Below are 12,675 nucleotides of genomic sequence, written 5' to 3' on the forward strand. Positions count from 1 at the left end.
TCATGCTCAGGATCTCCTTTGTCTGCAGACTTTGCGATCTGGCCACACATCACTAAACATTACCAGTGTATCAAAACTTTGGTGCTCATGAGTATGACGCCCACTATTATTATCGGGGGCTCCGCTAGCCCACTTTTTAAAATCGCCTCCAGCTTTCCTATTCTTGGATGTGTGTACAGTGGGTCCAGTACTCCCAAGATTTGGCTCTGTGTGCCTGGTGACTCCCAGGAATAAAAACAGAAATAAAATCCTCCCAGGTCTGACAGGATTATGGTAAGTGCAAATCCTCACAGCTTAGCTAACCTAATAGAATTTCACTGATTTAGGTACATGGCCTTTTCATACAAATTACCCCCCTATGAATAACAATAGTTTTAAATCTATCCAATTCTTGTCCTCAAGGTAGAGAGAAGTAACTGGATGGTCCCTTGTGACTTATGGCACTGGTATTTCAGGTCCTACTTGTGCAAACATGTTTCCTTCAAATATTTATTTGAGGTATTTGATTAAGTCCTTAAATAATCTCAAATGAATATTTTTATCTACTGCTACCAGTTTTTGAAGTTCTATTCACTCCTCTTCAGCCTTTTGCTCTGTGGTATCAGTCCCCACGACTCTTTTGAAACTGCTCTGTAATGGTTCCTACTGACTGACACAATTTCAGGGGCTCTCTACTCAGTCCCCAACTAGCTGCCCACTTTTCATTGTTAAGAGTTCGGTGTCTTTATTTTTTTTACTATTTTTATTGTTATTTTTGAGACAGGTTCGCTCCTGTTGCCCAGGCTGCAGAGTGATGGCGTGATCTTGGCTCACCGCAGCCTCCGCTTCCTGGGTTCAAGCGATTCTCCTGTCTCAGCCTCCTGAGTCGCTGGGATTATAGGCATGCACCACCACGCCCGGCTAATTTTTTGTCTTTTTAGTAGAGACGGGGTTTCTCCATGTTGGTCAGGCTGGTCTTAAACTGCCGCCCTCAGGTGATCCGCCCGCCTCAGCCTCCCCAAGTGCTGAGATTACAGGCGTGAGCTACCGTGCCTGGCCCCGAGTTCGGTGTCTTTGAACACTCCCTCTCCAGTTGCTCTTGTCTTCCTCAGACTCCATTATCCTGCACTCTCTGGGCTCTCTGGTATTCTGATCACTGTTCTGCTCCTTCTCTGGTGCATTCTTTGGCTTCTCAACCTCAGTTTGAGCTCGTAAACGAAACACTGCTCCCCCAGGTCTCTGGTCTTAACCCTTTTCACTCTATATTCTTCCCCTTTGGGGTCTTACATTTTCAGGACTTAATTATCCCCCCTATGAGGATGTTCCCCAATCCTGGCCACATTACTGATCTCCAGTTGCTTGCTATACTTGTCCATCTGTAGGAACGTCCATTCAATTGCTCAAGCCCAACATTTCCAAGCTCAGAGTCAGGATCTTTCTCAACTCAGGCCTCCTAAGAATTCTTCAAATGAGGAGGGCTGACACTGAGGAAAGAGCACGGGCTCTAGAACAAGATGGATTTTGAATCAATTTGCATACAGTAAAATGTACCCCCCCCCTTTATTTTGAGACGGAGTCTCGCTCTGTTGCCCAGGCTGGAGTGCAGTGGCGGGATCTCGGTTCACTGCAAGCTCTGCATCCCGGGTTCATGCCATTCTCCTGCCTCAGCCTCCCAAGTAGCTGGGACTACTGGCGCTCGCCACAACGCCCGGCTACATTTTTGTATTTTTATTAGAGACAGGGTTTCACCATGTTAGCCAGGATGGTCTCGATCTCCTGACCTCGTGATCCACCCACCTCGGCTTCCCAAAGTGCTGGGATTATAGACGTGAGCCACCGCGCCCGGCAACTGTACCCCTTTAAAATGCGTTTTTTGCTTTCAGGATCATGCAACCGGATGAGTTTTGACAAATTTATATACCAATGTAACCACCACTCCAAAGAAGATTTAAGATATTTCTAGTACTCCAAAAGTTCTCTCGTTTTTCTTTGCAGTCAATTCCTCACTCCCTCCTGGCCTCAGGCAACCAGTGATCTGCTTTTATTAGGCAAGTCCCCTTTTCTGAAACTTCACATAGATGTAATCATATAGTATGTACTCGTCCATGTTGCTGCATTTATCAGTGGTTTGTTCCTTTTTACTGTTAAGTATTCTATTGTATGGATCCTATTCGTTTATCCACTCACTTGATGAACATTTTGGTTGTTTCTAGTTTTGGCTATCATGAATACAGTCTTGGGTGAATACGTTTTCCTTGACTAAATAAGAGTGGAATTGCTAGGTCATATGCCAAGGATATATTTTACTTTAAAAGAAGCTGCCAGGTTTTGTTTTCTAACATTTGTGTATCATTTTATTCCCACCAGCAACGTAAGAGGTTCATTTGCTTCATATCACAAAGGCTTTTAAAAAAATGTCGTAAGCCATTTATGTACACGCCTAATTTGTTATTTACATAAGCACTCATTAATTCCTCAATGATAGCTAGTATGTGCTAAGCACTATGCTATATATTTATCTATGTTTTCTTTTCTCCATAAAGCACAGCAATAGATTAAAGACACTTAACCCTAACTGGCACATACCAAACTGTTGATGTGCATTGAGGTATTTTTTATTTTTATTTTTTTGTATTACCACCAAATTTTTGGGAACAGAGTAAAATTTACTTGTTGGGTGTTCTACAGTTACATCTTAGAAAATACCATTTAAACACGTTTTCAGCTCTTCAAATATTAGCCTTAGAGCAAATTCCTGGAAAATTTGTACCAATTTATAACTATTGCGGCATTTTCACTTTTTTCCAATTCTTTATGAAGGCTTTTTATTATGTCTATTATTTTTGTATTTCTTTAATAATTTTTAGTATTTTAGCATATCTTCAACATATATTCTTTAAAAAATATATATCCTATGGAACTCTTACCATATTATTTGCTGAAATCATAAAAATATAACCCTAAAAAACAGATGCTTCAGCTTACTTCTCTTTTTGGAATCTTATACAGTTCACTTATTGGTGTCTTCACGGCTGTATTACAGAAAATTTAGTATTTCTGAATGACCAAATAATTTCCTGATAGTTCATATGCAAACAATGAATACAATTTTGATTTTAATGGAAATGTAAAATCATCACACAAACATCCAGGTATTTTATGATAAACCTAAAATAATTAGCATCTACTTACCTTAAAAAATTCCCTTTTTTCAATCATCTCATTACCATCTGTATCCAGCATTTTAAAAGCAACGTGAAATCCAGAATGGGGTTCTGCAGTGAAGTGAAAAATGAATATTTAAATGTTGATGAAAAGCAAGTTGGAGAGATCTTCAAATTTGACATAAACTAGCAGAAACTGTATAAGTAAGTGCCTACTCAGAAAAATAATGATTTCTTATACCAATTCCAAAGGCTGATATTTGGTGTCATGGCTTTGTTCCCTGCTTCTCCAACACCCTTTCCACAGGCGCTGTTGCTCTGCCAGTAAGTGTTCTGCCTTTCAATGCAAAATTAGTTTGTAGGCTTAATTTATTTCTTTAGCTCTAGTAGGGGCTTTTCTATATTCTTACAGGACCTTGGTTATTTTCAAATTAATGATTACTTTTTATTTCCCTTTCTCAGAGTACCTAAAAAAAAAAAAAAAACCAATGTATTTTGCAATCATTTTAGACTTACAGAAATTTTGTAAAATAGTACAGAGAGTCGAGAGAGTCCCCATATACTCTTTCCTCAGCTTCCTCTAATTTTTCTTTTCTTCTTTTTTTTTTTGAGACAGGGCCTCACTCTGCCACCAGGCTGGAGTGCAGTAGCGTGATCACAGCTCACTGCAGCCTCAACCTGCTGGGCTCAAGCAATCTTCCCACCTCAGCCCCAACAAGTAGTTGGGACTACAGGTGTGCACCATCACACCTCGCAAATTTTTAAATTTTTCTGTAGAGATGGGGTTTTACCATGTTGCCCAAGCTGGTCTCAAACTCCCGGGCTCAAGCTAAAGTGCTGGGGTGAGCCACCGCACCTGGTCTTTCTCCAATGTTAACATCTTACATAACCACAGTACATTTATAAAGACTAATAAATTAACATGGCACAGCATTATGAACTACACTATCGACTTTATCTGGGTTTCACGTTTTTTCACTAATGCTGTTTTCCTATTCCAGGATGAAATATAAGATACCATGTTGTATTTATCTGTCATGTCTCCTGAGTCTTCTCTAATCCGTATCAGTGTCCCAGTCTCTCCTCGTTTTCCGTGACCTTCACATTTTGAAGAGCACTGGTCAGGTATTTTGTGTAATGTCAGATAAGCATTTTTAAAGCCGAGACTACCACTATGATTCTCTTGTTCAACAAACTTCCTATTAAAGAGACAGAGCGACGGGCGGCTACAGTGCATAGGCGGTAGGAGAGACCCACAGGGATAACCTAATCCAACATTATCATTTTGTAGATATAGAAACTAAGGTATCAATAATGTTTTTAACGATAAAGACACAAATACCAAGCTTTTAAAATCCTGTTTGGTAAGAACACAGAATTCCACATGATCTCTGAGAAAAACTGTGGGATACTTACTAGTGAGGATTGTAAGCAAGAAAAGATACTCAGTATATGAAATTAGCCCTGAAAGAGATAAAATAAAAACATACCAGAAAATAAGCTTTAGAATATACAGAGACATTAACATTGAAATTTCACCGAATAAAAAAATTATTTTACTTGAAATTACCTCTCTTTGATGCAGTGGACATTTTTTATAATAGTTGAAGTAGAGTCCTAATACTTAAAAAAAGAAACTATGGTTCACCAGGTACTGTTACTAGTAAGGAGGTTGTGACGGTTGGTGTTAAGTGTCAGTTTGACTGTGTCAGACTGAACATCTTGAGCAGCCAGATTAAACATGGTTTCTGGGTGTGTCTGTGAGATGAGCATTTAAATTGGTAAAGCAGGCTGTCCTCCAGTGAGGGTGAGCATTATCCACTCTGCTGAACAAAAAGCGGAGGAAGGAGAAATTCACCCTTTTTCCTGCCTCACTTCTTGAGCTGGGACATTTTATCTTCTACCCTCAGACTGGGGTTGACACCACTAGCTCCCCTGGTTCTCAGGCCTCCAAACGAGGACTGAATTACACCACCAGCTTTTCTGGGTCTACAGCTTGCAGATGGCAGATCACGGGACTTCTGTACCTCCATAATTGCATGAGCCAATTCTTCACAGCAAATCTATCTGTATCTCCTATTGGTTCTGCTTCTGTGGAGAACATTGACTAATACAGAAAAGGAGTGGAAGCTGGCTTGCACATAACAGGCATCCACGACAAGTTTTATTTACATGGCACTTTACGTAACTTCTAATTAAATTTTTACTATTCACAGCACCTCAAGTGAAGCAAATTTATAAATGCAGTAGAATAACAGAGACTTGGATATACTGAGAGTCAAATTACATTATTTAAAATGTAGTAATTAGTTCTTTGTAGCAGTTACTTTATTTTTCCTTTGGAAAATCATTCTTAGACAGTTTCAAATATGCAGTTTGGGTAGGATGACCCTACTTTTGCCTCTGCAAGTAAATGCTAATTGGCTAAAGCCAATCACTGCATTTCTGTGGAACTGATGCAGGGATGGGCAAGTAGCTCAGGCCCAAGCTAATAAGCAGGTTGCGCTGTCTGGTTCCAGGGACTGGTTCAGGGATGGGCTCACATCTAAGTTGGGCCACTCAGAGTAGTACAGCAGGATTTCTGATGCAAATGCTGGATAACTGACTTTCACATTTTTATTTTGTGCTGGGCTTTGGCGATGTGAGAATGTTATTCTCAGGAATGTGAGGCAATGGAGAGAGTGCCTGGAACTGCCAGTGGCCAGTATTTAGAGCACGAGAATGTAGCCAGTCTTTAACTGCCAGATCAGAAAATGAATATGGTGATGTTTGAGCCCTGGATGAAGTTGGGTTTGAAGCTAACTGTGTCTAGTCACTAAACTTTCTTGCTTGCTCAAGTATATTGTGTCAGGTTTTAGGTTGCTTACAATGAAAAAAATTACATTAAATATCAAAACGATATCTCAAAAACCATGGCTTCTTGATAAGCTAAACAACAATTGCTCCCTCCGGATCAAAAGATTGGTATAATAGCAAAATGCACAATTAACAATTAAAAACACTTTTTTAGTCATGGAAAACTTGAATCACATGCAACAACAGAGAGAATAATATGAATTATATATAATTATACTAAATAACACAATGCAACTCAGCGCCAATAATTATCAACTCATGGCAGGTCTTGCTTTATCTATATTCCTTTTCACTCCCTACCTCCCACTGGATTATTGTGAAACAAAACCCACATATATATATCATTTCATAGTAAAAAATTCAGCCTGTGTATCTAAAATAACCTCCCTGCCAAATAGTTACCACACCTAAAAAAGTATCAATAATTCCTTAACATTTTCAAATTCAAATCAGCATTATCAAGTTTCCTGTTTCAGACAAGTTTTCAGGTATATTCAGATGAGCATCCAAAGAAAAGTCCTTACATTGCACTTGGTAAGTAGATCTCTTAAATCACCTGTTTTTAAATATTGTGGTAAAATAAACATAACATACAATTCACCACTTAAACCATTGTTAAATTTGGTAGCATTGAGTACATTCACACTGTTGTACAACCATCATCAGAAATTTTTCATCATGCTAAACAGAAGAACTGTACACATTAAACGTTAACTCCTGAATCCCACCACCCATTCCTGCCTCTAGCCCCTGTAAACTCTATTCCACTTTCCGTCTCTGTGAAGTTGCCTATTCTATCTAGGTACCTCATATAAGATGAATTATACGATATTTGTCCTTTTGTGACTTATTTCACTTGGCATAATGTTTTAAAGGTTCATTCATACTGCAGCATGTGTCAGAATTTCCTTCCTTTTTAAGGCTGAATAATATTCCATTGCACGTATGTACCACATTTTGTTTATCCGTTCACCTGCTGATGGACACTTGGGGTGTTTCTACCATGTGGCTACTGTGAATAATGCAGCTACAAATATTGGTGTACAAATATTTGTCTGAGCCCCTGCTTTCATTTCTTTTGGGTATATACCCAGAAGCAGAACTGCTGCATCATACAGTAATGCTGTTGTAATTTTTTTTTTTTTTTTTTTTTTTTGAGACGGAGTCTCGCTCTGTCGCCCAGGCTGGAGGGCAGTGGCCGGATCTCAGCTCACTGCAAGCTCCGCCTCCCGGTTTCACATCATTCTCCTGCCTCAGTCTCCCGAGTAGCTGGGACTACAGGCGCCGCCACCTCGCCCGGCTAATTTTTTTGTATTTTTAGTAGAGACGGGGTTTCACCGTGTTAGCCAGGATGGTCTTGATCTCCTGACCTCGTGATCCGCCTCGGCCTCCCAAAGTGCTGGGATTACAGGCATGCGACACCGCGCCCGGCCAACACTGTTTAATTTTTGAGGAATCACCCTACCTTTTCCACAGCAGCTGTGGAAATACAAATTTCTACCAAATTTTTCCACATCCTCAACACTTGTATTTTCTGCTTTTTTTTTTTTTTTTAAGTTGCCAACCTAATGAATGAAACGTGCTATCTCATTGTGGCTTTGATTTGCATTTCCCTGATGATCAGTGATGTTGAGTATCTTTTCATGTGCTTATTAGCCATGGGTATATCTTATTCTGAGAAATTTCTATTTGAGTCCTTTTCCCATTAAAAAACTTTTGTATAGTTCTTTATATATGCTGGTTATTATCCCTTATAATATATACGTATACAATTTGAAAATATTTTCTCCCATTTGTGGATCTTTTTTTCACTCTCTTGACAGTGTTCTTCGATTCACAAATGTTCTTAATTTTGATGTAGTCTAATTTATTTATTATTTTCTTTTTTTTTTTTTTTGATCAAAGTCTCACTCTGTTGCCCGGGCTAGAGTGTAGTGGTACAGTAATGGCTCACTGCAGCCTTAACCTCCCAAGTTCAAGTGATCCTCCCACCTCTCAGCCTCCTGAGTAGCTGGGACCACAGGCATGTGCCACCATGTCCAGCTAATTAAAATACTTTTTTTTTTTTTTTTTTTTGCAGAGACAGGGTCTTCCTATGTTTCCCTGGCTGGTGTCGAACTCCTGGGCTCAAGTGATCCTCCTGCCTTGGCCTCCCAAAGTGCTGGGACTGCAGGTGTGAGCCACTGTGCCCAGCCTTCCCGTCTCTGAAGCCTCTCTTAATATATAGGTTTTCTCCCTTGTCTTTTTTGCCCCTACCTTTCAATTTAATTGTTGAAAAAGTCATTTGTCCTATAAAATTTCCAACAGTCTATAAAGTTCTGATGACTGTATATCCTTGGTAACATTTCATATGTTCTTCTACCTTCTGTATTTTCTACAAACGGTACTTAAATCCAGATGTGTGCTAAGATTCAAGTTTGGTTTTGACAAGAATTCTTCACACATGGTGTATACTTCCATTAGGAGGCCAAAACGCAGATGTTTACAGAAAATACTAGATACCTTAGAGAGATAGGAATAGTAAGAGTTACAAGAGTTTAGAAAAATGTGCAAGCATTTCCAGAGTTTAGATGATCAAAGGTGCCACAGAGGAAGTAATTCTAACAGTAATCTTCGAATGATTGGTAAAAATTTTAATTAAGCGGATATGGTATAAATAGGAAACCTATTTAAGATGGATGAAGCTGAATATGAAAACTGCAAAGTGATTGTCTGAAATAACGCCCATGTGGAAGCAGCAATGGGAAAAACTACTATGGTAGTTCAGTCAGGAAGAATAAAGACCCGCAGAGGGTGATGACATTGGGAATGTATTTACCCTTCTGTGCTGGGCACCATACCCTAATGGCTCCCAAGCAAATAAAAGAAGGACTCAGGGCCAAAGGTAGTTCAGAGCAAGGCAGGCAAAAATGGTATATTAGATGATTCCATGTTTTAACTATAAGTAAATATTTTAAATGTTTTCAATGGCTTCCTTTTACTGAATTACCAACTTTTTGTTGTTTCTATTTTGGAGCAGGTGTACTTTTCTTTAATAAAAAAACTATAACACATTTTCAGATTTTCTTTTGCTTTAAACTATTTAGACCTTCTATAAAAGGAGAGTAAATTAAATGTGTTTTGTCATATCTTGTACCTGGGAGAAGTGCTCTAATGTCAGCTGAAAGATCAAAGTATTTCATTCTTTGGCAGTCTTAAGAATTTTTCTCATTTTCAAAGGAATATGGCAATGTGAAAAAAAATGGCCAAACCTCTAGACTCTACTGGGCTTGTTGCCAAAAGGAGACCGTGCTTTTCTTCTCTTTAGACACAGGTACAGATCCTTTATGCAAGCAGAACTTTTTGAAAAAGAAAATTCCAGTGTCTTTCTTTGAAATACTGACTTAAATAAAAAGCTTGAATAATCAGAGTTGAGACAGTATAAAAACAGTACCTTTCACTCTCAAGGTGGGTTATAAATAAACAAGGTAGTTCTACAACAGCATTCTAGGCATTTGCCCTCTGAAAATGTTTTTAAAGAAAACTGACACACGAGAATATTGACAGGAGAAACAGCTTAATATATATTTGTTATATCTAACTGCAAAGTAAATGCTATTAAATGGCAATGATTCAAAACTGTATTAGGACAGTATTTTAAATAATTTATGTTCAAAAGTTTGTTAAAGAATCTCTTAAGAGGGGCACTAGAAGAAACGAGTAAGTTCTGATTTTTCCCCTCTTCACGTCAGACAACCAATGTGTTGTCCTTGTAACAAGGTTTGAGGGAGGCGCATCTCACTCATGAGTGTGAAAGCCCAATCATCACACCTCAGATGAATAAATTCTGTCAAACAGTGTTCATCTAGAAATATTAAGATAGAACCATTCTAAAATACGATCTGCTGTTAAGTACAATTTTGTGAATCCTGTTTTCCAAAGAGATTGGATTATCCCATCTATTGTAAAAATGTATTTATATCTTACAACATATCTCATAATTTATATTCAGTATATTTTTGAGGATGGTATTAAAATTATGCTCAGTTTAAAATATATATATAATAATTTACAACTTATTCTTCCTTATAAAAATACACGTTGGTAAATTATTTTCTCATTTTAAGAATGTACTACCTTTTGCTAGTTATGATAGAGTATAAATTTTGATAGTTTCTTATATGTGTTAAAATGGAATATTTCAAAGGGTCCCAAGTTTAACTAAGTTTTACATTGTTTTTCTTCAAACCACTATTAACAGCAACAGTGAAGGATACCTTTAAAAAGTATATCTTCTGAATCTCTTATAAAATAAATATTTACATTAGTGTTTTTTTAAGTTAGAAATGTACACGTCAACTCATGTATTTCAGAGAACTAAAAAGTAACTGTAGTCTTTCCTCAAGATGTTTCCCTATTGCACTAATAAACACTTTTTTCCTATAGTATCAGATCACAATCAACATTATAGACAAGATATACAAAAGTCTCAGCCCTTCCACTGTACTGGGCTTCCTCACAATTTAATAAACAATTCTACTGTTTTCTGTTTGTTTAGTCAAAAACAATTTATTAAACATATACCATGTGCTAACTACTGTGCTTAGACCTCACAAGTTTACAAGGAAAAGGCCTTTTCCCTCAAGGAATTTATATTCTAAGAAGTTAGCAGATGACACATAAACAAGCAATTACAATAAAATATGATGAGAAAGAATATATAAAGAATGATGAGAATGCAGGGGAGGAAACAATTCTTTCTACTGAAGAAGTTAAAAACGACTCCCATAAGAAGTGAAGCTTGGGCTAAATCTCCAATGAGCAGAAGGCTGGGAGAAGGCGGTGAGTCAGAGAGTAGAGGGAAGACAGAGAACGGCACAGGCAAAGAGAACAGTGTGTGCAAAAGCATGAAAGTGTGAACAGACATGGCACACTGTGTAGAATGGCAAGAGAGGACAGCAGGGAAGCTTGTGCAGGGCACAGGCCACAAAGGGCTTATATACACCAAACTAAGGAAGTTAGATTTTATTTATTAAGTGACAAAGTCACTTGATCTGTTTCCTATTCTCTAGAGGTAGGGAGAAGAGAAGATGAATTCGGTAAATACTTAGGTAAAATTGGAAAGACTTTGTGTTTGATTGAATATGAAGGGTGGGACAGGCAAAGAGAGAGAGAAAGGGGTCTAAGCTATTTCTTGGGTTTGGGTGAGTTGGATGAAAGCTGTTACTACCAAATGAGATCAAGAATACAGGAAGTGTTGGTTTAGGGGGAAGATGGTGAGTGCAGTTTGGCATATTCTGAATCCAAGGTAACTGAGGGATATCCAAAAGCAGGTGTCTGGCAGCTGGTTTGTATATACATAAATGGCTGAGGCTCAGGAGTGTAGCCTGGGCCAGAGGCACTGAAAGAGATTTGGGAGTCACCCCATGAACGCTAAAACCAAGGAGGCTGAAGAGTAGCAGTAAGTGAAGGACAAAATTCTACGAAGTGCCAATGTTTAATAGGCGGGAGGTGGAAGAGGGCCAATGACAGAGAGACTAGGACAGTGTGGTTTCAGAGAAATCAAGAGGACTTCTGACACAAAGATTTGCCTAATAAGAGATCTTTTGTTGACACGATCTCAGGCACTGTGTCAGAAGTTTCACGTAAGTCACTGTAACCTTGAAGTAGATATTATCATCTCTATTTTACAGATGAAGTAATAAGCAGCTCATAAACCACAAGCTACACAGGAGCTGGGAGACTCTCTATATATTCAGCCTGTGAAGGCTTCTCACAATTAGGGACACTCTTCCTCCAGCTAGAATGTGGTACAGTAGATGTGTTGGGGGGATGGAGAAGGGGAAGGATCAGGGTTGAGACTCCAACCAGAGTGGGTTCTCAGAGTCTAAGTTAAGGGTGGCCAGCATTCAGATGAATGGTGAGAGAGCAGATCTTACACCTTGCCTTTCATACTTCCAACTCTTCCTAATTCTGTAACTCTCCAGTTCTGCCTCATCTTTTACCTGCCAATTGCTTAATTTTCTTGTCATCCTTAAGCTACAACTTCCAGTCCTGATTTCCCTGCCAGTCCTTTATGAATGTAGGAATGTAAGCTGATTTTCCTCCCACAGTCACTGCATGTACATTTTAAAAACTTATCTTTGACTTTGTAATGAACGCTATCCATATTCTCTATCCTATCTATTCTCTATCTATATATCTTCATCTCTATCCTATATTCTCTATCAGCCATTTACTGTTTCTGGTTCCTCTTAAAGCCTCCTTCCCTCATCCCTTCCCCTCTCATCATGCTCATTTCTCTATTTATCGCATGAACATCTTCATGGACTTTGCCTAAGGGGGAAAATCCTTCCTATTTATTTTCCTGACAGTTCATCACTAAGGTCTTTCTCCCAGTCATAGGAAATACTGGGTCTTAATTCTCCTTCAAAAAAAAAAAAAAAAATCCTGGAAATATATGATTAATGCTCTTGTTCATTCTGAGAACATAAAAAGTACTCCAGCTTTGTAAATAACAAAGAAAGAAAATTATCTAATGAGAAAAATGTGTGTGCAGGCTGATGAATTTATCTCCTTGATAGTTAGAAAGATTATCTACGTCTCTCTCTCTGAAAGTTAAAAAAATAAAAATAAGGCCGGGCGCGGTGGCTCATGCCTGTAATCCTAGCACTTTGGGAGGCCGAGACGGGCGGAT

The 12,675-nt window shown here is 38.5% G+C and overlaps 1 protein-coding gene and 1 pseudogene across 4 annotated transcripts in view; both read right to left on the reverse strand.

Moving 5' to 3' along the window:
* MICU2 (mitochondrial calcium uptake 2) overlaps window positions 1-12,675 on the reverse strand; it is a 107,250-nt gene that overhangs the window by 27,809 nt on the left and 66,766 nt on the right. For 3 of the 4 annotated variants that reach the window (XM_050766491.1, XM_050766493.1, XM_050766494.1), the window contains exons 5-6: window positions 4,560-4,607; window positions 3,172-3,254 (exon numbers count right to left, since the gene is read on the reverse strand). In XM_050766491.1, the coding sequence (XP_050622448.1) occupies window positions 3,172-3,254; window positions 4,560-4,607 (131 nt within the window). The remainder of the gene's footprint in view (window positions 1-3,171; window positions 3,255-4,559; window positions 4,608-12,675) is intronic. The other variant, XM_050766492.1, reaches the window with a different exon arrangement.
* On the reverse strand, window positions 9,725-9,820 carry LOC126940914 (uncharacterized; annotated as a pseudogene).

Source organism: Macaca thibetana, chromosome 17 (assembly GCF_024542745.1).
Source record: "Macaca thibetana thibetana isolate TM-01 chromosome 17, ASM2454274v1, whole genome shotgun sequence".
In the NCBI taxonomy this organism is placed as follows: domain Eukaryota; kingdom Metazoa; phylum Chordata; class Mammalia; order Primates; family Cercopithecidae; genus Macaca; species Macaca thibetana.